We start from the raw sequence: 27,828 nt of genomic DNA, 5'->3' as shown, positions 1-27,828 counted from the left end.
CGTTAATCCAACCACATTGTCCGATTTCAAAAAGGCTTTACGGCGAAAGCATAACATTAGATTATATTAGGACAACACCTAGACAAGAAAAACCACACAGCCATTTTCCAAGCAAGGAGAGGCGTCACAAAAAACAGAAATACAGCTATAATGAATCACTAACCTTTGATGATCTTCATCAGATGGCACTCATAGGACTTCATGTTACACAATATATGTATGTTTTGCTCGATAAAGTTCATATTTATATCCAAAAACCCCATTTTACATTGGCGTGTAATGTTCAGAAATGTTTTGCCTCCCAAAACTTCCGGTGAATGAGCACATCAATTTACAGAAATACTCATCATAAATGTTGATAAAATATTAAACTGTTATTCAAAGAATTATAGATACACTTCTCCTTAATGCAACCGCTGTGTCAGATTTCAAAAAAACTTTACAGCGAAAGCACACTTTGCAATAATCTGAGTACAGCGCTCAGAGACGAAACCAAACCCGCCATTTTGTGGAGTCAACAAAACTCAGAAATAACATTATAAATATTCGCTTACCTTTGATGATCTTCATCGGAATGCACTCCCAGGAATCCCAGTTCCCCAATAAATGTTCATTTGTTTCGATAAAGTCCATATATATGTCCAAAAACCTTCTTTTTGTTTGCGCGTTCGATAGAGTACTCCAAATGCACTGTGCTCGCGCAGTTAAGTTCAGACGAAAAGTCAAAAAGTTATATTACAGTCCGTAGAAACATGTCAAATGATGTATAGAATCAATCTTTAGGATGTTTTTATCATAAATCTTCCATAATATTCCAACCGGACGATTCCTTTGTCTTCAAAAAAGAAAAGGAACACAGCTAACTCTTACGTGAGTGCGCGCCACTGAACTCATGTCATTTTCTCACTCATCTACTTCCAGGACCTCTTATTCTCTCCCCATTCACAGTAGAAGCATGAAACAATGTTCTAAAGACTGTTGACATCTAGTGGAAGCCTTAGGAAGTGCAAAATGACCCCACAGATACTGTATACTGGATAGGGAATCACTTGAAAAACTACAAACCTCAGATTTCCCCCCTTCCTGGTTGGATGTTTCTCAGGTTTTTGCCTGCCATATGAGTTCTGTTATACTCATAGACATCATTCAAACAGTTTTAGAACCTTCAGAGTGTTTTCTATCCAAATCTACTAATAATATGCATATCCTACCTTCTGGGCCCGAGTAGCAGGCAGTTTAATTTGGGTACATCATTCATCTGAATTTCCAAATACTGCCCCCTGTCACTAAAAAGTAAAATAAACACTGGACAATTGAGGAATGGAAAACATCGCTTGGAACATGATAGCGAGTTCTGTTTGCTTGAGTGGCCTGCGCAGACCTCAACCCAATAGAGCATCTTTGGGATGAGATGGAACAGGCTGTTCACAGCATGATATACCTCCATCCAATCTGCAGCAACTGCATGATGCCATCGCGTAAGCATGCACCAACATCCGTGGGGAATGTTTCCTTCACCGTGTAGACTTCCTCAAAGAATTCAGGCTGTTCTGGTGGCAAAGGGGGGTCCGACCCTGTACTAAATGGGTGTACCTAATAAAATAGCCTGTGAGTGTATATAAAACACAGGACAATCAAGTGTCTGACAGCACTGGGCCTTTAACTATGCTCATTGCCACTGCAATAATATGTTGCTGTAGCAGATTATGTAATATTCATTATATTATATTACATTACATGCGAGATGGGCCTAAAGTGCATCTCAAATGGCACCCTATTTCTTATTTAGAGCACTACCTTGACCATAGCCCTGGCCCCTGGTCAAAAGTTGTGCATAATATTATATTACATTTGCAAGATGGGCCTAGTGTGCATCTCAAATGGCACCCTATATCCTATTTAGAGCACTACTTTCACCAGAGTTCTGGGCCCTGGTCAAAATAAGTGCACTATAAACAGAATAGGGTGCCATTTAGAGTGAAGTTTCAGTGATTGTACGTGTTGATGTTTCCATCTACACAGGCTGCGTATTCTCACGCTAGTGATTCAGATCCAGAAGATGTTAAGAGCATAAAGAGCACAAGAAGAATCTCCTTCACACCACATCCAACTAAAGGTGGGTTCCATATTCATTCTCCGCATGAGCGCTTCCTTTTGTGCATGCATTTGTTTTATTGTTATTTTTCACTGAGCACCTTTCTAAGTCCCAGAAGAGTTCAGTGCATTCTTTCTGTGGCACTAGAGCACGGGTGTGTTCCACTGACTCGTGTTGATTACAATTACACAGGAGGAAGCAACAAGGAAACGGAAAACAACTCGGAGAGGGAGTCCTACTCAGGACTAAAGAGAGCTTCAGTTGACCTGAAACACTCAGGGGAGGAAGAGCCGAGGTCCCTGGGGCCGGCCATCCAGGGGTGTCCCTCGGTGGAAGACCCTGCACTGGGGCTCAACTCCACTAACACCAGAGACATCCAGGCAAGAGACAGCATGGAGAGAACTCCCTCTTATGACAATAACATTGGTAAGCAGAAATACAATCATAACCCTTACTGTGCTCACACAATTAACAACATTTGTTTCATTATCCATTGTTGATATAGTCCCAACATATTTAGCTAGTCAGCAATCACATTTTCAAGATATATAACTTTCTAAATACAGAAATACAGCCCGTATGATGCGTTTTGCATACATAGTGTATACCAAAATTCAAAAGGCACTAGCACATCTGAGCTATCATTTTTGCAGGTGCGTTGTAACTGTTGAATAAAATGGAATAAAATGAATAAAAAGAAGAAACCCGCACACTGCTCTTGATAGTATCACTGCTCTTTAATAAGCTTTACGTATCGGCCTCATGGCCTTCGTCAGAGCTTTTGTGATTATTTTTAATTAGCACCCTTATGTAGACCTAGCTTCACTCACATGCGTTCCACACATCGAATGGGGTTGGAGTCGAGGGGAAAAAAATAAGTGCTACCAAATATAACAATATGCATTTCATAAATATTCAACTAAAGTGTGTACATAAAACGTATTAAACACGTCTGTAAAACCACAATGAGGACATTGACCTACCAAGAATAAGGGTGCTAATTAAAAAAACTCACAAAAGCTCTGACTAAGGCCGTGAGGCCGATACGTAAAGCTTATTAAAGAGCAGTGATACTATCAAGAGCAGTGTGTGGGTTTCTTCTTTTTTCTACTTTTTTTGCATGTATAGTGTATGCAAAAGTATGTGGACACTCCTTCATATTATCTGATTCAGCTAATTCAGTCACACCCATTATTGACAGGTGTATAAAATCGAGCACACATCCATGCAATCTCCATAGACACATTGGAAGTAGAATGGCCTTACTAAAGAGCTCAGTGACTTTCATCGTGGCACCTTCATAGAACGCCACCTTTCCAACTAGTCAGTTCGTCAAATTTGTACCTCTCTAGAGCTGCCCCGGTCAACTTTAAGTCCTGTTATCGTGAAGTGGAAACATCTAGGAGCAACAATGGTTCATACGCAAAGTGGTAGGCCACACAATCTCACAGAACGGGACTGCCGAGTGCTGAAGCACATAGAGCATAAAAATCATCTGTCCTCGGTTGCAACACTCTCTACCGAGTTCCAAACTGCCTGTGGAAGCTTAAGATCAACATGCGCAATGATGATTTCGCCATAATCTATTGAATAATAATCTATCGTCATAATCGACTGAATAATCTGATTTCTACTATTTAGCAAGAGGCGTGACCTACAGCTGAAGTCGGAAGTTTACATACACCTTAGCCAAATACATTTAAACTCAGTTTTTCACAATTACTGACATTTAATCCTAGTAAAAATTCCCTGTTTTAGGTCAGTTAGGATCACCACTTTATTTTATGAATGTGAAATGTCAGAATAATAGTGGACAGAATGATTTATTTCAGCTTATATTTCTTTCATCACATTCCCAGTGGGTCAGAAGTTTACATACACTCAATTAGTATTTGCTAGCATTGCCTTTAAATTGTTTAACTTGGGTCAAATGATTCGGGCAGCCTTCCACAAGCTTCCCACAATAAATTGGGTGAATTTTGGCCCATTCCTCCTCACAGAGCTGGTGTAGCTGAGTTGGGTTTGTAGGCCTCCTTGCTCGCACACAGTTTTTCAGTTCTGCCCACAAATGTTCTATAGGATTGAGGTCATGGCTTTGTGATGGCCACTCCAATACCTTGACTTTGTTGTCCTTAAGCCATTTTGCCACAACTTTGGGAGTATGCTTAGGGTCAAGCTTTAACCTCCAAGCTTTAACTTTCTGACTGATGTCTTGAGATGTTGCTTCAATATATCCACAGAATTTTCCTCCCTTTTATGATGCCATCTATTTTGTGAAGTGCTCCAGTCCGTCCTGCAGCAAAGCACCCCCACAACATGATGCTGCCACTCCCTGTCACGCCCTGACCTTAGAGATCCTTTTATGTCTCTATTTTGGTTGGTCAGGGCGTGAGTTGGAGTGGGTATTCTATGTCCTTTTTCCTATGTTTGGTATTTCTTTGTTTCGGCCGGGTATGGCTCTCAATCAGGGACAGCTGTATATCGTTGTTGCTGATTGGGAGCCATACTTAGGCAGCCTGTTTTCCTTTGGGTTTTGTGGGTGGTTATTTTCTGTTTAGTGTTTTGCACCTAACGGAACTGTTCGGTTGTTCTTTTGTTTGCTTGTCGCATTAGTGTTCCGTTTTAACATTAAAATGACGAACACTTACCACACTGCATATTGGTCTGATTTCTCTTCCCCTTCATCCGAGGACGACGAAGACCGTTACAGAACCACCCACCATAAGAAGACCAAGCAGCGTGGATTGGCGCATCGGGTTGACGGATGGACTTGGCAGAAGGAGCGAAGATTCTGTGAGGAAAAGTTACGGGATCTATGGGAGCCCGAGAGGCAACCCCCAAAAATGTTGGGGGGGCACACGAGAAGTTGGCCTGAGTCAGGAAGGAATACTGAGCCAACTTCCCGTGCTTACAGGAGGCATCGTAGTAATGGTCAGGCACCGTGTTATGCGGTAGAGCGCGCGGTGTCCCCAGTACGCGTTGAGAGCCGGCGATGCGTACTGTGTCTGGGATGAATCAGTCCGTCCTGTGCCTGCGCTCCGCCCGCGCCGGGCTAGGTTGAGTATTCAGCCTGGAAGATGGGTCACAAGCCTACGCACCAGATCTCCAGTGTGACCCCACAGTCCAGTACGCCCTGTTCCTGCTCCTCGCACTAGCCTTGAGGTGCAGGTCTCCAGTCTGGTACCTCCAGTGCCATCACCACGCACCAGGCCTCCAGTGCATCAGCCCAGTCCAGTACGTCCTGCTCCTGCTCCTCGGGCTAGCCCTGTGGTGCGTGTAAATAGTCTGGCGCCTCCAAAGCCAGCCCCACACATCAGGCCTTCAGTGCGCAGTCCCCGTCCAGAGCTCCAACGACAGCGCCCCGTCCAGAGTGTCCGGCAACAGTGCCCCATCCAGAGTGTCCGGCAACAGTGCCCCATCCAGAGTGTCCGGCAACAGTGCCCCGTCCAGAGCTTCCGGCGACAGTGCCCCGTCTAGAGATAGCCCACAGTTCGGAGCCTGCAGAGACAGCCCACAGTTCGGAGCCTGCAGAGACGGCCCACAGTCCGGAACCAGCAGAGACGGCCCACAGTCCGGAACCAGCAGAGACGGCCCACAGTCCAGAGCCAGCAGAGACGGCCCACAGTCCGGAGCCAGCAGAGACGGCCCACAGTCCGGAGCCAGCAGAGTCTCCCTCCAGTCCGGAGCTCCCAGAGTCGCCCTCCAGTCCGGAGCTCCCAGAGTCGCCCTCCAGTCCGGGGCCCGCTGCGAGGGTCCCCAGTCCGTGGTCGGCGGCAAGCGACCACGCTCTAGGGGAGCCATTAAAGTGGGGTGAGCCAGCGGTGGACCGGGGTCTGCGTCCTGCTCCTGAGCCGCCACCACGGGTAGATGCCCACCCGGACCTGGATATAGATACTTTTGTACCTGTTTCCTCCAGCATCTTCACAAGGTCCTTTGCTGTTGTTCTGATTTCTTTTGATTTTCCCATGATGTCAAGCAAACAGGCACTGAGTTTGAAGGTAGGCCTTGAAATACATCCACAGGTACACCTGCAATTGACTCAAATGATGTCAATTAGCCTATCAGAAGCTTCTAAAGCCATGACATCATTTTCTGGAATTTTCCAAGCTGTTTAAAGGCACAGTCAACTTGTGTAAACTTCTGACCTACTGGAATTGTGATACAGTGAATTATAAGTGCAATAATCTGTCTGTGAACAATTGTTTGGAAAAATTACTTGTGTCATGCACAAAGTAGATGTCCTAACCACGTTGCCAAAACTATAGTTTGTTAACAAGAAATTTATGGAGTGGTTGAAAAAATAGTTTTAATGACTCCAACCTAAGTGTATGTAAACTTCCGACTTCAACTGTATGTTTAAATCAGAGTTATTTTTGTGTGCATAATAGTTTTTCACCTCCATTCAATACCAATTTCAGGTCAAGAAAGTTTTTCTGTACTACAATGAAGGCAGACTGTAGTTCAGATAGAGCCTGGTCAACCATGAGGCAATAGCATATACAACAGCGTCATTGGCGAGCACATGGAGGGCTGTGCAGCCCCCCAAAGAAATGCCACCCCACACCATGACTGACCCACCGCCAAACCGGTCATGCTGGAGGATGTTGCAGGCAGTAGAACGTTCTCCACGGCGTCTCCAGACTCTGTCACGTCTGTCACATGTGCTCAGTGTGAACCTGCTTTCATCTGTGAAGAGCACAGGGCGCCAGTTGCGAAATTTGCCAATCTTGGTGTTCTCTGGCAAATGCCAAACGTCCTGCACGGTGTTGGGCTGTAAGCACAACCCCCACCTGTGGACGTCGGGCCCTCATACCACCCTCATGGAGTCTGTTTCTGACCGTTTGAGCAGACACATGCATATTTGTGGCCTGCTGGAGGTCATTTTGCAGGGCACTGGCAGTGCTCCTCCTGCTCCTCCTTGCACAAAGGCGGAGGTAGCGGTCCTGCTGCTGGGTTGTTGCCCTCCTATGGCCTCCTCCACATCTCCTGATGTACTGGCCTGTCTCCTGGTAGCGCCTCCATGCTCTGGACACTACGCTGACAGACACAGCAAACCTTCTTGCCACAGCTCGCATTGATGTGCCATCCTGGATGAGCTGCACTACCTGAGTCACTTGTGTGGGTTGTAGACTCCGTCTCATGCTACCACTAGAGTGAAAGCACCGCCAGCATTCAAAAGTGACCAAAACATCAGCCAGGAAGCATAGGAACTGAGAAGTGGTCTGTGGTCACCACCTGCAGAACCACTCCTTTATTGGGGGTGTCTTGCTAATTACCTATAATTTCCACCTGTTGTCTATTCCATTTGCACAACAGCATGTGAAATGTATTGTCAATCAGTGTTGCTTCCTAAGTGGACAGTTTGATTTCACAGAAGTGTGATTGACTTGGAGTTGCATTGTGTTGTTTAAGTGTTCCCTTTATTTTTTTGAGCAGTGTATCTCTGCTTTCACCTGAGGATATACACACTGCAACACATGGGTCATTTCCTGACAACATAATTTGTGACATTTGAATAACCGCATCTCCTGTCCCCCCATCGGTCCCCCAGTTACCAGTTACCAATCCATGTGACGTGAGTCAACAAACGGATATCCCAACAATGCTACTAAAATAACCACTGCTACTACCAACATGGCCCTTGACTATAGTCTCACAATACCCCTCATTTGCGCAGTAGTCCAATTCCATGCTATCAATATAGCATCCTTTGCTACTAGTACTGCACCTTCAGTTACTGTCCCTACAACGACTGCCGTGAGAATACCTCCTGCATGTAATCTGTCACATGTTCGCCGGCTGTTAGAAATTGGAGAAAAATGTATGACTTGGGAATAATATCCAACCTAACTAAACTCCGAGTCGCAGGTGTCCTGAAAGTTTACCATAGTGTCTGAAATGCCACCACTATCTCTTCTACTCTCACCATGATCTAGGTATGTGTAATGTTCAACTAAATCCCCATTTTGTGTACAGTTAGCTGTCCTCCCTCTTCTATGATCTATCTCCTGTAACAATATACAGTCTCTGAGAATGATACTCCTATCATTACATCTAACCCATAGCACACTATACTCCTAATGCATTTTCTACAGTTCTAAACATACTAACACATTCTCAAATCAGTTAGACAATATACATCATTCAATGAACACCCTCATGTTCCACGAAACCTAAAAACATATGGACTTGAAAAGAAAAGAGAAACAAAGTACATGTCTAATAACTTAGCACCACTCATTGATGCGATGTACCATAACAATTCTGAATACAGGGTAAAACAAAAGAGAACAAAAACCTTTCATGGTTGTCCCACACTTTCATCCATTGATTCCCCTAACAAACCACCTCCCCTCAGGATGATACTTAGAGATAAGGTTCTGGAGACTCTCTCAGACAAATAAATGTCAGCAGTGCCCCCACCCCTCATCGCTCTTTAGCAATTCTCACTCGCTTTATCCCAATCACAACTAAAACATTTTATAAATTATCCAACCCAACTTTAGAATGACTGACCTCAGTGCTTACTTTGAGTCTAGGGCTCGAATTCCAGTTTATCAACTTAGCACACATCATCCGTGTTAGAACATACATTTATAAACAACCTTTTATTGCCGATCATAACTCTTCTCATTACAACCCCCCTTTGTCCCTTTATTCCTGTCCTGAGTGGCCTGGTAATGAAAGATCAGTATCTCAATGCATTCTTAGTCTAAATAGTTAGCAGGGTGTATACCCCCCTCATAGGCAGCATTCCTTCTCCTCCAAACACGGCGAGTTGAGTTGATGCCAAAGAGCTCCATTTTGGTCTCATCTGACCACAACACTTTTACCCAGTTGTCCTCTGAATCATTCAGATGTTCATTGGAAAACTTCAGACGGGCATGTATATGTGTTTTCTTGAGCAGGGGGACCTTGCGGGCGCTGCAGGATTTCAGTCCTTCACGGCGTAGTGTGTTACCAATTGTTTTCTTGGGGATTATGGTTCCAGCTGCCTTGAGATCATTGACAAGATCCCCCCGTGTAGTTCTGGGCTGATTCCTCACCGTTCTCATGATCATTGCAACTCCACGAGGTGAGATCTTGCATGGAGCCCCAGGCCGAGGGAGATTGACAGTTCTTTTGTGTTTCTTCCATTTGCGAATAATCGCACCAACTGTTGTCACCTTCTCACCAAGCTGCTTGGCGATGGTCTTATAGCCCATTCCAGCCTTGTGTAGGTCTACAATCTTGTCCCTGACATCCTTGGAGAGCTCTTTGGTCTTGGCCATGGTGGATAGTTTGGAATCGGATTGATTGATTGCTTCTGTGGACAGGTGTCTTTTATACAGGTAACAAACTGAGATTAGGAGCACTCCCTTTAAGAATGTGCTCCTAATCTCAGCTCGTTACCTGTATAAAAGACACCTGGGAGCCAGAAATCTTTCTGATTGAGAGGGGGTCAAATACTTATTTCCCTCATTAAAAATGCAAATCAATTTCTAACATTTTTGACATGCGTTTTTCTGGATTTTTTTGTTGTTATTCTGTCTCTCACTGTTCAAATAAATCTACCATTAAAATTATAGACTGATCATTTCTTTGTAAGTGGGCAAACGTACAAAATCAGCAGGGGATCAAATACTTTTTTCCCTAACTGTATAGCCTAATGGTTCGAGAGAAAGAAAGAGACAACAGAAAGAGGAGTGTGTATTTCAGTCTGGGCGTTCCAAAGGCTCCTGCTACATCAGACAAACGTGATTAAAGTTCATTATCAGCCTGTCATTTGTTTCAAATCACAAAAGAGCTGCTCTTACCCACACCAGCATTAATCAGTGTACACAGCACGCATTAGCAGTGTGTCTAGCAGAGATAACACCAGAGTTAGCCTGACTACGACCCACTACTTCATTATTTGTTTATTTATTTGTATCCCCATTAGCTTTTGCAGAAGCAGCAGCTACTCTTCCTGGGGTCCACAAAAAAAAACAATACAGGACAAGTAACAAAACACTGATATACTGATAGACAAGGGCAGTCACGCAAATGTTTAATTACAACTATATACAAACAATGCAACAACAAAAAGAATACAAACAACACAACAATAAAATAGTAGTGTGTTAAAGTGTCTGTGTGTGTGTGTGTGTTAAAGTGTGTGTCCCCTCACAGTCCCCGCCGTTCCATGAGATGTTTTTAATCCCTTTTTTAAAGGTAATTTTACTGATTGCTTGAGTAATTGGAGATGGTAGGGAGTTCCATGCGATAATGGCTTTGTATAATACTGTGTTGCCGTGAATTTGTTTGGTACGTGGGGACTGTGAAGAGACCCCTGGTGGTAGGGCTCGGCATTAAGGCTTGTCCGCTTGTCCGGGGAAAATAAAAAAAGCACAATATAGATTTCAGTTGTCCGAATGGACAAGTAAAAAAATGACAATATCAAACAATTACTCAGATCAGAATTGGATCAGGTAGCGGCGTTGATGCAGCGCACAACACGGCAGTGCATGGTTGAGTAAATTGCCTATATTCCTATTTGCTATAGCCTATTTAAATAAATATGTTACATTTACACAAAGCAAGATAACAATGTAGACAGAGCTAAGATTCTCACCAAACTAGCGCAAACTATCCAGTTAGAATAGTTTTTTTCTCTCTCTCAAATATCGGAGGATCTGGGCCAATAGCCAAAGTCTATTTTTATAGTGGACCCTCTGGTGTCTTATTGTTGTAAAAGCCCAATTTTTTTATATTTCCTCTCCATTTGATATGAGTATGACTTGACCTATTAAGCCACTGTTAATGCATGCTAGATTTCTCCTGCCGCAGTTCTAGACTATCTCAGAAAGTTTTAAGTTGTTTTGGAATAACCCAAAAACATGGGAGGCCTAAGGTAATAATGAGAGAGATTGCAGAAACAATAGCAAGATATAAAGATCAAATGAGAAATTTTAACAAACCTTACAGCATTATAATACAGAAATGATGAATGCATGCGAGGCCAACAAAGAAAACCTTCCTTGCCATTGTGAACCAAACGACCAAAAGTCTAATCCTACTAACTGAAATATCATAAAAGCACGAAGACAAATTTAAAGGTATGAAGACTATTTTCCAAACTATTCTAATAAAGTGTTTAATTTCCCAAATTTGCATATTTTAATCATTTTTGAATCATTATTGAGCAAACAATACCAAGACATTTAAAAAAAATAGGCTACAGCTGAGGAAAACATATAAAAGAAATGCGTAGTTGGCCGAGGCCTATTTCCATATTATTCTAGCAATGTGGAACCTACGGTACATACAACACATATAGTAACCTAGGCCTAATATGAGAGGAGGATGAGGGAAAAATGTGAATCAATTTATAATTATCCAGTTCTGAGGACAGCAGAGTTGCTCTGCAACCCATGATGATTTACAACCCATCACAAGACACACAGCCAGCGAGACTCGTTGACTGTGTCACTCGCTACATCTGCTCTCTTTGGCATACACAGATAGCCAGATAGGCCTTGCTAAAGATTTGGCTCCACTAAGTATATTTTGTCAATGTCACGATTCCTCTTCTCCCTCACGTAGAATGCCAGCCAGTCTTCTTGTATTTACTTATTAACTTGGTTTTTTTTGTACATTATTTTGGATGGTCGCTAGGGGGTGATAACATTGTCTATGGCAGGGGTGTCAAACTCATTCCATAGAGGCCCTGGTTTTTACGTTCAAGACCTAGACAACCAGGTGAGATGAGTTCCTTACTAATCATTGACCTTAATTCATCAATCAAGTACAAGGGAGGAGCGAAAACTCGCATACACTCGGCCCTCCATGGAACGAGTTTGACACGTGACAAGAGCAGAAAATTATTTCAGATCCCTCCTATTTACTTCATTCATATTCAGTCACCCTTTTACTGATGGTGTTACGGACAAGTGACTTCAGCTTCAGCAAGTAAAACATCTATCCTAAGTGGCTAAATAAGTTCATGTCAAGCCCTGCCTGGCGGCATGTCTTGTGAGGTGTGTATGGTTGTCTGAGCTGAATGTTATTTGATAATGCTGACAATCTGGAATTTTCATCACAGTAATATTTCTCATAAAAACAACGAGAAGCAGTTCATCTCTTGTCAACCCTCAACCAGGAAACACTGGCATGCATGTTGTTGATGTTAGTTCTGTATATGCAGTAAAGGGAAAGGCGTGCAGCTCTGTTTTGAGCCAGCTGCAGCTTTGCTAGGTCTTTCTTTGCTGCACTTGACCATATTACCAGACTGTAATCAAGATGGGACCAAACCAACAACTAGTACAGTTGATTTGTGTAAAAAAAGATGATTTATTTTATTTTATAACAGACATACCCCTCCCCAACGTCACAACACCTTTGTCAAAATGATTTGACCATGATAATTGACCATCCAACGTTATACCTAGGACTTTAACTTCAACTTCAATGGTCACACCCTTTATACACAACTCCAGCTGAGGTTTAGGTCTTAGAGAATGTTTTGAACCAACTACAATGCTTTGAGTTTTAGATGTATTTAAGACCAATTTATTATTAATCACCCATGATGATACTGAGTGTAACTCCTCATTTAGAATTTCAGTGAGCTCACTGGCTTTGGGTGCTGACATGTAGAGTGTGGAATCATCCACATTCATAGTCATTCTAGCTTTGTGTAAAACCAGTGGCAAATCATTTGTAAAAATAGAGAACTGTAACGGCCCAAGGCAACACCCTGAGGAACACCGTACTGTACATATCTTAAGCTTCCATTGAAGAACACTCTGGGTTCTATTGGATAAATAACTCTCCAACCATGTGATGGCAGTTGATGTAAAGCCATAGCAAGTGAATTTCTTCAATAACAATTTATGATCAATAACATCAAAGGTTGCAATGAAATCTAACAATATTATTATCCATTTCTTTTAACCTCTTTTAACCAGTCATCTGTCGTCTGAGTTAGTGTGGTACACATTGAGTGCCCTTCTCTACAGTATATGCATGCTGAAAGTCAGTAGTTAACTTGTTCTCTGAAAAATAGCATTATATTTGGTTAAACACAATTCTCTCTGTCAGTTTACTAAAAACAGGTAGCAAACTGATTGGGTGGCTGTTAGAGCCAGACAAGAGTACTTTACTCTTTTTAGGCAGTGGAATTACTTTAGCTTCCTTCCACGCCTGTGGACACACATACTCCTTTAGGCTTAGGTTAAAGATATAGCAAATAGGCAATACAGTCTGCTACCATTCTCAATAGTTTCACACCAAGGTTGTCTATACCTGGTGGCTTATTATTATTTATAGATAACAATCGTTTTTCCACCTCTCCCACACTAACTTGACTAAATTCAAACAGCAATCCTTATCTTTCATTATTATATCTTTTATACAAAAATATGATGGTTCACTGTTGAATGTTGTCATTTCACTTCTGGATTTGTCAACGTCTCTAGTGAAGTAGTCATTGAAATGATTGGCAATATCAAATGCTTTTATTATAAATGACCCATCAACTTCAATGGACAATGGAGATGATTTGGTTTTCTGCCTTTGATATAATTTAAGATACTCCAAAATATTTTTCCCGTTGTGTTTTATGTCATTTATCTTAGTTTGGTAATATTGTTTCTTCTTCCTGTTATTAAGTTTAGTCACAAAAGTTCTCAATTTACAGTACCGTAAATTCCGGACTATAAGCCGCAACTTTTTTCCCAGCTTTGAACCTCGCGGCTTAAACAATGACGCGGCTAATATATGGATTATTCCCACTTTTTTTTCTAAAAAAAAACACATTCTGTGACGTGCTCAGTTTTTTGGCGGCATGAAGCTTTCATTAGACCAATGAAATTGCCGAACGGGTTAAGGTCAAACAACTTTTTTGTTTACTGTTTAGATTAAATCGAGCGCTCTCAAACTTCCCATCATTCTGATTACGGTAGTCATTTTGTCACCCTCATCATGGCAACTACACGGAGAAATGCATATGATGCAGCTTTCAAGTTGAAGGCGATTGATCTGGCTGTTGGAAAAGGAAATAGAGCTGCTGCACGGGAGCTTGGTCTTAATGAGTCGATGATAAGACGTTGGAAACAACAGCGTGAGGAATTGACTCAGTGCAAAATGACAACTAAAGCTTACTGCTAATTTTTTTTTGTTACAAGCCGTGTTTTGTTAAAGCCTATTTATTTTTGTTACAAGCCATGTTTCGTTAAAGCCTATTTATTTTTGTTACAAGCCGTGTTTCGTTAAAGCCTGTCTAAAGTTCATTTGTTTCAATGTACCGGTAGGCACCTGCGGCTTATAGACTGGTGCGGCTTATTTATGTTCAAAATAATATATTTTTTTTAATTCATTGGGTGCGGCTTATATTCAGGTGCGCTTAATAGTCCGGAAATTACGGTATGTCAACCAAACAGCTGAGCAGCCTGACTTGTTTGCCACCTTTTGCATAAAATCTTTCAACCATACAATTTTTCAATTCATCATCAGTCCAGGGGGCTCTAACAGTTCTCACAGTTAATTTCTTTACAGGTGCATGCTTGTCAACAATTGGCATCAGACCAACATAAATGTTTTTCATCTTCAACAAAAGAGTCCTGAGAGAACAACATTTAGTATGATCTCTTATAAATTACATACTTTAGGGCCAACCTTTGGCACTTTGGCTTTTGTTGTTATTGCCACACTGTTATGGTCATTACAGCCAATGGGAACTGATATTACTTTGAAGCAAAGCTCTACAGCATTAGCGATTATATGATCCATACAAGTGGAAGTCACAGATCCAATACTATTGGTTGAGTGATAACCTGGGTCATAATACAGAGAGGAAGAAAATGTTCAGGTCACCCAGAAAATAGAGCTCTCTGTTAACATCACACACACACTATCAAGCATTGCACACATATTATCCAAATTCTGACTGTTAGCACTTGGTGGCTTATAGCAGCACCCCAAAAGAAGAGGATTTAAATGAGGCAGGTGAACTTGCAACCACAACACTTCAACAACATTTGACATGAGATCCTCTCCAAGCTTTACAGGAACATGGCTCTGAACCTATACAGCAACACCTCTCCCATAGCCATTCCTATCTTTTCTGTAGATGTTATATCCTTGTATTGCTGTATCATCAAAGGAATGATCTAAGTGAGTTTCAGAGATGGCCAGTATATGAATGCCATCCGATGTTAGCAAGTTATTGATTTCATGAACCTTATTTCTAAGGCTACATATATTAATATGAGCTATTCTTAGCCCTTTCCTGGGTAGCTTATCGGAAATAGAAATAATATATTTAAAAAAGTTAAATAAAAATAAAAACATTGTTTGGCTAATAGAGTCAGTCAATCAGGCACTTGTGAGTGTGTGCTGTTGAGCTGAAGCTACTGACCCGGAAGCTTGGTTCTCTCACTCCTCCCAGGCTTTTGGGAGGGAACATGGTGAATGAGCTTGTCGTAGCGGATGTAAGCAATGTCCCAACACTCTCTGGTAGCTTTCATAGTTGGGATAAGTTATTTCCGCCTTGGTTCCTCTCAAGTTCTTGGCTCTCTCCAAAAATGCCATCTTGTCCTTGAACCTTAGGAACTTGACCTATGTCCCACTATGACATAGAAAACAATTTTGTCTCCTGAAACACTAGCTAGACAAATAAATTACAAACACAAGGAACAACACACAGCAGCTTTTCACCAAAAGATGAATAGTGTTCTATTGTTGTAGTTGGTTGGTTTAGTGATTACCAGGCTCCTATGCTCTGACCCACATGTGAACTTGTAAAGAATGTGTGTTTCCCTCCCTCGCCAGATGTGTGCAATGACAAATGGGACTGCGAGAAGCCCCGAGACTACCTGGATGAGTCAGCACAATTGCAGGACCTGAGGGGTGAGGATGACGACACCAGTGAAATCACATACGGAGAGGTGGAGCAACGCTTAGATCAGCTCCAAGAGCACTTAAACAGGTAGGCCTACTGTACTGCACTCCTTTGGCCATCTCTGACCTTTACAATGTAATGTCTAACATTCATGGAAATCTAGCTGCAATCCAGGTACAAAGGCCAGGAAACAGATGTGATTTCATAAAGCTCTTGTTTTCTATTCTGTTTCATGGAGACAATGGAAATTCAGAATTAACATAAAAAAAGTCAATTGTTGTAACTGTTGCATTTTGTGAATCCGTCTGGCCCTGCGGCACCTCATGACTGAAATCTATGAATCCCAAATAGACAAGTCACCCAGAATGTGTCTGAAAGTTGTTATTAAACCATACGAAAAATAACAGCACACACTCTCCAACGAATACAAATTCAAAAAACATCACAACAAGACTTGTTCCGTGTGCAGTGTTACATTTGAATCCCCATTATTTCCTGAAGCAGTCAAACAGGTTGAGAGGAGAGATAACAACACCTGCACCAGCAGGCTGCCGAGAGCAGACAGACAAACAGCAGGTGGTAGTTTTAGCAGGAATAATCACAAAGAATAGGAGACCTCAAATTAAATCTTATTTGTCACATCAAATCGAATCAAATTTAATTGAATTTGTCACATGCGCCAAATACAACAGGTGTAGACCTTACCGTGAAATGTTTACTTACAAGCCCTTAACCAAAAATTGAGTTTTAAGAAAAATACGAGTTTTGAAAAATATTGACAAAATAAAAAAAGCGAACCAATAAAATAACAATAACGAGGATATATACCGAGTCAATGTGCGGGGGTACAGGTTAGTTGAGGTAATTGAGGTAATATGTACATGTACTGTAGGTAGGAGTAAAGTTACTATGCATAGATAATAGATAATAAACAGTGAGTAGCAGTAGCATAAAAAAAAGAGGGGGGGGGTCAATGCAAATTGTCCGGGTAGCCATTTGATTACCTGTTCAGCAATCTTATGGCTTGGGGGTAGAAGCTGTTAAGAAGCCTTTTGGACCTAGACTTGGCGCTCCAGTACTGCTTGCCATGCGGTAGCAGAGAGAACAGTCTATGACTAGGGTGGCTGGAGTCTTGGACAATTTTTAGGGCCTTCCTCTAACACCCCAGTGATGTACTGGGCCGTACGCACTACACTCTGTAGCGCATTGCGGTCGGAGGCCGAGCAGTTGCCATACCAGGCAGTGATGCAACCAGTGAGGATGCTCTCGATGGTGCAGCTGTATAACTTTTTGAGGACCTGAGGACACATGCCAAATCTTTTCAGTCTCCTGAGGGGGATAAGGAATTGTCGTGCCCTCTTCACAACTGTTTTGGTGTGTGTGGCACATGATAGCTCCTTAGTGTTGTGGGCACCGAGGAACGACCCGCTCCACTACAGCCCCATCTATGTGAATGGGGGCGTGCTCGGCCTTCCGTTTTATGTAGTCCCCGATCAGCTCTTATGTCTTGCTGACATTGAGGTTGTTGTCCTGGCATCACACTGCCAGGTCTCTGACCTCCTCCCAAAAGGCTGTCTCTTATTTGTTGGTGATCAGGCCTACCACAGTCGTGTCGTTCGCTACCCTATGATGGTGTTGGAGTCGTGCACAGCCATGCAGTTGTTGGTGAACAGGGAGTACAGGAGTGGACTAAACTCACACCCCTGAGGGGCCCCATGTTGAGGGTCAGCATAGCAAATGTGTTATTGCCTACCCTCACCACCTGGGGGCAGCCTGTTAGGAAGTACAGGATCCAGTTGCAGAGGGAGGTGTTCAGTCCTAGGGTCTTTAGCTTAGTGATGAGCTTGGACGGAGCTATGGTGTTGAACACTGAGCTTGATTCAATGAACAGCATTGTCACATAGGTGTTCCGCTTGTCCAGGTGGGAAAGGGCAGTTTGGAGTGCAATAGAGATTGTGTCAACTGTGGATCTGTTGGGGCGGTGTGCAAATTGGAGTCGATCCAGGGTGTTTGGGATGATGGTGTTGATGTGATCCACGACCAGCGTTTAAAAGCATTTCATGGCAACAGATGTGAGTGCTACGGTGCGATAGTAATTTAGACAGGTTACCTTGGCATTCTTGAGCACAGGGTCTATGGTGTTGTGCTTGAAACATGTAGGTATTACATAATGGGTCAAGGAGAGGTTGAAAATGTCAGTGAAGACACTTGGCAGCTGATCAGCGGCCTTGTGAATGTTAACCTGTTTAAAGGTCTTACTTACATCGGCTACGGAGAGGAAAGCGTGATCCCACAGTTGTCCGGAACAGCTAGTGCTCTCATTCATGGTTCAGTGTTGCTTGCCTCGAAGCGAGCATAGAAGGCATTTAGTTAATCTGGTAGGCTTGTGCCACTGGGCAGCTCGCGGCTGGGTTTCCCTTTGTAATCCGTGATAGTTTGCAAGCCCTGACACATCCAACGAGCATCAGAGCTGGAGTAGCAGGATTCAATCTTAGTCCTGTATTGATGCTTTGCCTGTTTGCGAATTCGTCAGAGGGCGTAGCAGGACTTCTTATAAGCGTCCAGATTAGTGTCCCTCTCCTTGAAAGCTGCAGCTCTAGCCTTTAGCTAAGTGCGGATGTCTCCTCTAATCCATGGTTTCTGATTGGGATATGTACACTATGCAAGGTCACTGTGGGGACAACGTCGTCAATGCACTTATTAATGAAGGTGAGGATTGATGTGGTAAACTTATCAATACCATCGGATGAATCCCGGAACATTTTCTGTGCTCGCGAAACACTCCTGTAGCTTAGCATCCGCTTCATCGGACCACATCTTTATTGAAGGTGTCATTGGTACCTCCTGTTTGTGTTTTGCAGGAGTCAGGAGGATAGAGTTATGGTCAGATTTTCCAAATAGAGGGCAAGCTTTGTATGCGTTTGTGTGTGTGTCATACTGAAGGTCTCTTCTTGAATCCGTGCGGTCCTATTTCCAAAGGATACATTTTCCAGTGCACTCTCTCTGACCCTGGGTTTTACCCAACTATTAGCAGCTGCCATTTTTGTGGTTTTAGCAGAATGTCTCTGCCATTAAGACATTATTTCCATGCTAGCCTATTGACCATCGGTCAGAGAAGTGGAGAGCAGTGCTAAAATAACTGCCAACATGCCATTGTCTCCTCAAGTTCCACTAAACTCAGTAAGGTTGGTTGTCTTTTATTTGAACGGCAGAAAATCCATCCTGTTTCTTTTGTATTTCCTGTATGTGTTAAGAGTCACGAACTGCTGAACAAATGATGAAGGCATTAGAGGCATTATACTAAGCATGTGCATAATGGCACCATTTCTGATTGGCGGATGGCAGCTGAGGAAGGGCAATTAAATTGATTAATCAGCATCACCACAGATAATGCTCTATGTTTAGCAGCAGGAGGATATCCATCCATTATTATTTCAGGCAATGTGTGACTGTGAGGTAGCTAGAAATCCCCTCCACAGACACTGTTACCCCACCCTTACTGAATATTCATTATGACTCCTACTAGAGAGAGAGAGCTGATAAAACATGTTCCCAAGCCTTTTGATTTCCTTGACAACCATGCTGATACTGTAATGTAAACATAGATCACAAGCTCCCCCTAGTGCTAGAATTTGACATATTCAACGACTGTACAATAAAAACAAAACAGCGATAGCCTAGAGACAGTATAGTTGTTGATTTGTGTTAAACTTATCTTTCCTTAGCCTCCAGTCCCTTATCCCTGTAACCAAGAGTAGAAGTTCATTTTCTGCCTTCCATCTATGTTTGCAGGTTGGAGTCCCAGATGACATCAGATATTCAGACCATCCTGCAGCTCCTGCAGAGGCAGTCTACCCTGGGACCTCCTGCCTATAGCACTGTGACTGCCAGTCCAGACTATCAAAGGCCTGCTGTTAGGGTTCAGCCAATCGCTGCTTTGACCAGCAGCCATTGCTTCAGCCATTCATCACCACAAGTACGTACTGAACTGTTGATTTCCACAGAACAAACAGACAATGGCAATCAAGGACCAAGACTTTTTAAAAATGGGGTTGATATCATATTTGAAAAGTGATGACCGACTCCAAGAGTTCTGAGATACTTTCTAATGGTGGAAGCACACTTATGTTGAAATGTGTGTGTTTGCTCTTATTTATTTTACATTATCAGAGTCCTGAACTTAACATGGAGAGGAGCCATCAGGAATTCAAAGACTCGGTGTCAGGCTTGGCTTATATGGATGATTCACCCAGAGAGGACAGCCTTACAGTACTACTTGTACAAAGACACACATACAACAAACCCAACACAGGGCATCAGCATTCCAAATCTAGGCCAGTCTCAGACCCAGGCCCTCCAAGGCCATAGAGCTACACTACCGGTCAAAAGTTTTAAAACACCTACCCATTCAAGGGTTTTTCTTTATTTTTACTATTTTCTACATTGTAGAATAGTAATGTAGACATCAAAACTACGAAATAACACATATGGAATAATGTAGTAACCAAAAAAGTGTTAAACAAATCAAAATATATTTTATAATTAAGATTCTTCAAATAGCCACCCTTTGCATTGATGACATATTTGCCCGCTCTTGGCATTCTCTCAACCAGATTCATGAGTTAGTCACCTGGAATGCATTTCAATGAACAGGTGTCCCTTAAAAGTTATTTGTGGAATTTCTTTCCTTCTTAATGTGTTTGAGCCAATCAGTTGTGTTTTGACAAGGTAGGGGTGGTATACAGAAGATAGCCCAATTTGGTAAAAGACCAAGTCCATATTATGGCAAGAACAGCTCAAATAAGCAAAGAGAAATGACAGTCCATCCTTACTTTAAGACGTGAAAGTCAGTCAGTACGGAACATTTCAAGATCTTTGAAAGATTCTTTATATACAGTCGCAAAAACCATCAAGCGCTATGATGAAACTGTCTCTCATGAGGACCGTCACAGGATGGAAGACCCAGAGTCACCTCTGCTGCAGAGGATAAGTTCTTTAGAGTTACCAGCCTCAGAAACTGCAGCCCAAATAAATGCTTCACAGAGTTCAAGAAACAGACACATGTCAACATCAACTATTCAGAGGAGACTGTGTGAATCAGGCCTTCATGGTCGAATTGCTGCAAAGAAACCAACACTAAAGGACACCAATAAGAAGAAGAGACTTGCTTGTGTCAAGAAACACGAGCAATGGACATTAGACCGGTGGAAATGTGTCCTTTGGTCAGGAGTCCAAATTTGAGATTTTTGGTTCCAACCGCAGTGTCTTTGTGAGACGCGGTGTGGGAGAACGGATGATCTCTCCATATGTATTTCCCACCTTAAAGCATGGAGGAGGAAGTGTTATGGTGTGGGGGTGCTTTGCTGGTGACACTGTGATTTATTTAGAATTCAAGGCACACTTAACCAGCATGGCTACCACAGAATTCTGCAGTGATATGCCATCCCATCTGGTTGGCCTTAATGGGACTATCATTTGTTTTTCAACAGGACAATGACCCAACACACCTCCAGGCTGTGTAAGGGCTATTTTACCAAGAAGGAGAGTGATGGAGTGCTGCATCCGATGACCCGGCCTCCACAATCCCCTGACCTCAACCAAATTGAGATGGTTTGGGATGAGTTGGACTGCAGAGTGAAGGAAAAGCAGCCAACAAGTGCTCAGCATATGTGGGAACTCCTTCAAGACTGTTGGAAAAGCATTCCAGGTGAAGCTGGTTGAGAGAATGCCAAGAGTGTGCAAAGCTGTCATCAAGACAAAGGGTGGTTGTTTGAAGAATCTCAAATATAAAATATATTTTGATTTGTTTAACACTTTTTTTGGTTACTACATGATTCTATATGTGTTATTTCATAGTTTTGATGTGTTCACTATTATTCTACAATGTAGAACATAGTAAAAATAAATAAAAACCCTTGAATGAGTTTGTGTTCTAAAACATTTGACCGGTAGTGTAGATCTCTCCTTTCTGTTTGCCTGTCTTCTCTCTCTGAAGTGTGACTCAGGGTTTCATTGACTATTTATTGCATTTCAATATGTGAAGTATCTTGTAGTTTCCTCCTGAAATGATGTGCATCATTAATGATGTACATGGACACCCTTGATGTTACACTACCAGCAACACAGACACCATACGTGCTTGTTTGGTAGATAGGCGAATGTGCATGACTGGGAGCGTTATTGTTGCATGGTAGCTTTGAGTCATACTTCTGACAAGCAAGTGTGATGTTGGAATGTTCACAAGGCAGTACATTGGTTTTCACCTTCGTATGTTAAACAATTTTGCACTGCTTGATAATGGCATTGTCTATATACTTCTGACTTTTTTGTTTGAGATTACAGTTTTACTAAATTATTATGCATACATAGTATTACAGTGCCTTGCATAAGTATTCACATTTTATTCTGTTACAACCTGGAATTAAAATGGATTTATTTAGGAGTGGGATAAAAACATTTACAAAGAAAAAACGGAAAAGTCTTGATTGCATAAGTATTCACCCCCTTTGCTGTGACACCTTTAAATAAGCTCTGGTGTTATAAAACAATATCCCAAACTTTGAACAACCCCTGGAGGCCGTCCACCAAAACTCAGTGACCGGGTAAGGAGGGCATTAGTCAGAGAAGCAACCAAGAGGCCACTCGTAACTCTGAAGGAGCTGGAGAGAGCCACAGTTGAGATGGGAGAAACCATCTATGTGACAACTATCACCCGGATGCTTCACAAAGCTGGGCTTTATGGAAGAGTGGCGAGAAGAAAGCCATTGCTGGAAGAAAAAAAAACATATCAAATCCCATTTGGTAGACACAGCAAACATGTTAAAAAGGGTTCTTAAACTTTTTGGCCTTTGAGAAAAATGCTATGTGTGGCAGAAAGCCAACACTTCTCATTACCCCCACGGTGAAGCATAGTGGTGGCAGCATCATGTTATGGGGATGCTTTTAATCAGCAGGGACTGGGAAACTGGTCAGGAATGAGGGCAAGTTGGATGGAGCCAAATTAATGGAAATTCTAGAGGAAAACCTGTTTCAGTCTGCTAGAGACCTGGGACTGGGGCAGAGGTTCACCTTCCAACAGGACAATGACCCTAAACACACAGCCAAAGCTACACTGAAGTGGTTTAAAAAAACAACCTGAATGTCTTAGAATGGCCCAGTCAAAGCCCAGACCTCAATCTGATTAAGAAACTATGGCAAGACTTGAAAATTGCTGTTCAACAACAGTCCCAATCCAACTTGACAGAGCTTGAGCAATTTTTCCAAGACGAATGGGCAAAAATTGCAAGATCCAGATGTGCAAAGCTGGTAAAGACTTAGCCAAAAAGACTGCAGCTGTAATTGCTGCCAATGGTGCTATTCCAAAGTATTGACTCAGGGGGGTGAATACTTATGCAACCAACAAATGTTTTTTTATTTTTATTATTAACATTTGTGCCACAACAACAAATATTTTTCACCTTCAAAGTATTATGTTGTGTGCATCATATGGTAAAAATAAAAAATAAAATCCAGTTTGTAACACAACAAAATGTGGAAAAGTACAAGGGGGTGAATACTTACAGTGGCTTGCGAAAGTATTCACCCCCATTGGAATTTGTAAAATCTTGTTGCCTTACAACCTGGAGTTAAAATTGATTTTTGGGGGGGATTTGTATCATTTGACTTACACAACATGCCTACCACTTTTGAAGATGCAAAATATTTTTTATTGTGAAACAAATGAAAAATAAGACAAAAAAAACAGAAAACTTGAGAGTGCATAACTATTCACCCACCCAAAGTCAATACTTTGCAGAGCCACCTTTTGCAGCAATTATAGCTGCAAGTCTCTTGGGGTATGTCTCTATAAGCTTGGCACATATTGCCACTGGGATTTTTGCCCATTCTTCAAGGCAAAACTGCTCCAGCTCCTTCAAGTTGGAAGTCATACCACATATTCTCAATTGGATTGAGGTCTGGGCTTTGACCAGGCCATTCCAAGACATTTAAATGTTTCCCTTTAAACCACTCGAGTGTTGCTTTAGCAGTATGCTTAGGGTCATTGTCCTGCTGGAAGGTGAACCTCCGTCCCAGTCTCAAATCTCTGGAAGACTAAAGCAGGTTTCCCTCAAGAATTTCCCTGTATTTAGCGCCATCCATCATTTCTTCAATTCTGACCAGTTTCCCAGTGTCTCCCACATGCCTTTTGGCAAACACCAAACGTGTTTGCTTATTTTTTTCTTTAAGCAATGTCTTTTTTCTGGCCATTCTCTCCTTCATGGTTATTTTTGGTCTCTTTGTTGACTCTCTGATTAATGCCCCCCTTGCCTGGTCTGTGAGTTTTGGTAGGCGGCCCTCTCTTGGCAGGTTTGTTGTGGTGCCATATTCTTTCCATTTTTTATTATTGGATTTAATGGTGCTCTGTGGGATGTTCAAAGTTTCTGATATAACCAAACCCTGATCTGTAATACTCCACATCTTTGTCCCTGACCTGTTTGGAGAGCTCCTTGGTCTTCATGGTGCCGCTTGCTTAGTGGTGCCGCTTGCTTACTGGTGTTGCAGACAGAACAGGTCTGCAACATATACTGAGATCATGTGACAGATCATGAGACACTTAGATTGCACACAGGTGGACTTTATTTAACTAATTATGTGACTTCTGAAGGTAATTGGTTGCACCAGATCTCATTTAGGGGCTTCACAGCAAAGTGGGTGAATACATATGCACACACCACTTTTTTTGTTGTTGAAATAAGTAATTTTTTTCATTTCACTTCACCAATTTGGACTACTTTGTGTATGTCCATTACATGAAATCCAAATAAAAATCCATCAAAACTGCAGGTTGTAATGAAACAAAATAGGAAAAACACCAATGGGGATGAATACTTTTGCAAGGCACTGTATGCAGGGCATAATGTTATGCAACACATGGAGAGACCATTGTTAGCTTATCAATAGGCCCATGAGATATAGATGGGGTATTGTGCCTATAACTAAATCCAAATATCAAATCAGTACGTTTATGTAGCCTACATACTGCACATTCTCATCAACAAAATCACATTGTTTTCCAGTGTATTCTGTTATCATAGACATTGATATAACGTATTATATCTGCACATTAATATAACACCTTATAGGAAAGACATGTAAAAAATATCTTTCTTATTTTTATTCGTTAAGAAATATACTGTATTATTAAAGGATGGGGTGCAATTGAAATGTTAGTGGTAGGTAGCATATGTTTTTCCTGAAGCTATGGGAGCAATAAAATGAAAACATACATTTAGGCTACTTTTGAAGAACTTTCAAATGACTGACCTTTTTTCTACAAAGATTTGTCCACCACATCTTTTCATGGGGATATGTTTTTTGCACTAAAGGCTGCTTGAATACTCAGCATTGCAATTATTTTGTCTCATGCATGCATTTAGAATCCAGTACATTATCAATGTTGTACTACAGTATTTAAAACATATGGCATTACAAATGCCCTTGCTTTCTCTTCAATTTAAAGTCATGAAGACAAGACAGTATAACGTGCATGTCCAAAGGACTAAAACGTTAAAGAAGTGGAAGGATTTTGGTTCCATGATTACTGTATTATAATGATAGAATGAGTGTCACAGAAGTCCATTCCCAAGTAAAGACACATACCAGAGTAACAGGCAGTAAGTATACGGTCACAATATTCCAACTAATTCATTTGTTTATTTTTACATTGATTCTGTCAGCTGTTACCTAAATGAACATTCCCTTAAATGAGTAGCCTAGTTATTGTATTGTATTTTATGGCAAGTAAATAAATGGTAAAGGCCTTAGTAAGCTTTTGCGTAAGTTGGCCGGATTCACACACACACTAGAGGGATAGGGAAACATGAATTTATTGGTCTAGTTTTCACTTATGTTTTTGATGCATTTTCACTTTTACACTCCCCTACAGTGAGGGAAAAAGTATTTGATCCCCTGCTGATTTTGTACGTTTGCCCACTGACAAAGAAATGATCAGTCTATACTTTTAATGGTAGGTTTATTTGAACAGTGAGAGACAGAATAACAACAAAAACATCCAGAAAAACGCATGTCAAAATGTTATAAAATGGTTAGCATTTTAATGAGGGAAATAAGTATTTGTCCCCTCTGCAAAACATGACTTAGTTCTTGGTGGCAAAACCCTTGTTGGCAATCACAGAGGTCAGACGTTTCTTGTAGTTGGCCACCAGGTTTGCACACATCTCAGGAGGGATTTTGTCCCACTCCTCTTTGCAGATCTTCTCCAAGTCATTAAGGTTTCGAGGCTGACGTTTGGCAACTCGAACCTTCAGCTCCCTCCACAGATTTTCTATGGGATTAAGGTCTGGAGACTGGCTAGGCCACTCAAGAACCTTTAATGTGAATCTTCTTGAGCCACTCCTTTGTTGCCTTGGCCGTGTGTTTTGGGTCATTGTCATGCTGGAATACCCATCCACGACCCATTTTCAATGCCCTGGCTGATGGAAGGATGTTCTCACCCAAGATTTGACAGTACATGGCCCCGTCCATCGTCCATTTGATGCGGTGAAGTTGTCCTGTCCCCTTAGCAGAAAAACACCCCCAAAGCATAATGTTTCCACCTCCATGTTTGACGGTGGATATGGTGTTCTTGGGGTCATAGGCAGCATTCCTCCTCCTCCAAACACAGCGAGTTGAGTTGATGCCAAAGAGCTCCATTTTGGTCTCATCTGACCACAACACTTTCACCCAGTTGTCCTCTGAATCATTCAGATGTTCATTGGCAAACTTCAGACCTTGTATTCTTGAGCAGGGGGATGTATTCTTGAGCAGGTGGACCTTGCGGGTGCTGCGGGATTTCAGGCCTTCACGGCGTAGTGTGTTACCAATTGTTTTCTTGGTGACTATGGTCCCAGCTGCCTTGAGATCATTGACAAGGTACTCCAGTGTAGTTCTGGGCTGATTCATCCCCGTTGTCATGATCATTGCAACTCCACGAGGTGAGATCTTGCATGGAGCCCCAGGCCGAGGGATATTGACAGTTCTTTTGTGTTTCTTCCATTTGCGAATAATCACACCAAATGTTGTCACCTTCTCACCAAGCTGCTTGGCGATGTTCTTGTAGCCCATTACAGCCTACTGTAGGTCTACAATCTTGTCCCTGACATCCTTGGAGAGCTCTTTGGTCTTGGCCATAGTGGAGAGTTTGGAATCTGATTGATTGATTGCTTCTGTGGACAGGTGTCTTTTATTCAGGTAACAAACTGAGATTAGGAGCACTCCCTTTAAGAGTGTGCTCCTAATCTCAGCTCGTTACCTGTATAAAAGACACCTGGGAGCCAGAAATCTTTCTGATTGAGAGGGGGTCAAATACTTATATCCCTCATTAAAATGCAAATCAATTTATAACATTTTTGACATGCGTTTTTCTGGATATTTTTGTTGTTATTCTGTCTCTCACTGTTCAAATAAACCTACCATTAAAATTATAGACTGATCATTTCTTTGTCAGTGGGCAAACATACAAAATCAGCAGGGGATCAAATACTTTTTTCCCCCACTGTAAACATGATTGGAATATTTCTGCTCTAAAGGGATTACAGATTTTAAAAAATGTATGGAATACAATTGATTTAGTTAATTACCTTGTATATTTTATGGAATAAAAAGTATATTGAATACAATGTCAAGTGTTACAAGTCTTTTATATATATTTATTTAATGGATGGTATTCATCAATACACATCAACTGTCCTATGCAGCTAATGAACAGGAATTCAAAACATACTGTAATGTGTTTTTCTAGGAACTCACATGTAGGCCCTATTTGGTAAAACAACGACCAAAAGGCCTGCAACATGAAAGCCAGGGAACTGTTTATTGGACAGGACAGATGTTT

At 41.9% G+C, this 27,828-nt stretch overlaps 1 protein-coding gene across 1 annotated transcript in view; it reads left to right on the top strand.

The window, feature by feature from the left end:
- The window catches only part of LOC106586190 (voltage-gated inwardly rectifying potassium channel KCNH7), a 116,367-nt gene extending 89,268 nt beyond the window's left edge, over window positions 1-27,099 (top strand). Inside the window, exons 11-15 of the mRNA XM_082968906.1 lie at window positions 2,023-2,116; window positions 2,288-2,521; window positions 15,887-16,043; window positions 19,749-19,932; window positions 20,127-27,099. Of these exons, the coding sequence (XP_082825032.1) occupies window positions 2,023-2,116; window positions 2,288-2,521; window positions 15,887-16,043; window positions 19,749-19,932; window positions 20,127-20,324 (867 nt within the window). The 3' untranslated portion in view covers window positions 20,325-27,099. The remainder of the gene's footprint in view (window positions 1-2,022; window positions 2,117-2,287; window positions 2,522-15,886; window positions 16,044-19,748; window positions 19,933-20,126) is intronic.
- The last annotated feature ends 729 nt before the right edge of the window (window positions 27,100-27,828 follow it).

This window comes from Salmo salar, chromosome 25, assembly GCF_965601325.2.
Source record: "Salmo salar chromosome 25, fSalSal1, whole genome shotgun sequence".
NCBI lineage: Eukaryota > Metazoa > Chordata > Actinopteri > Salmoniformes > Salmonidae > Salmo > Salmo salar.
Note: the sequence above shows the minus strand (reverse complement) of the source record. Positions and strands in the feature narration are given on the sequence as shown.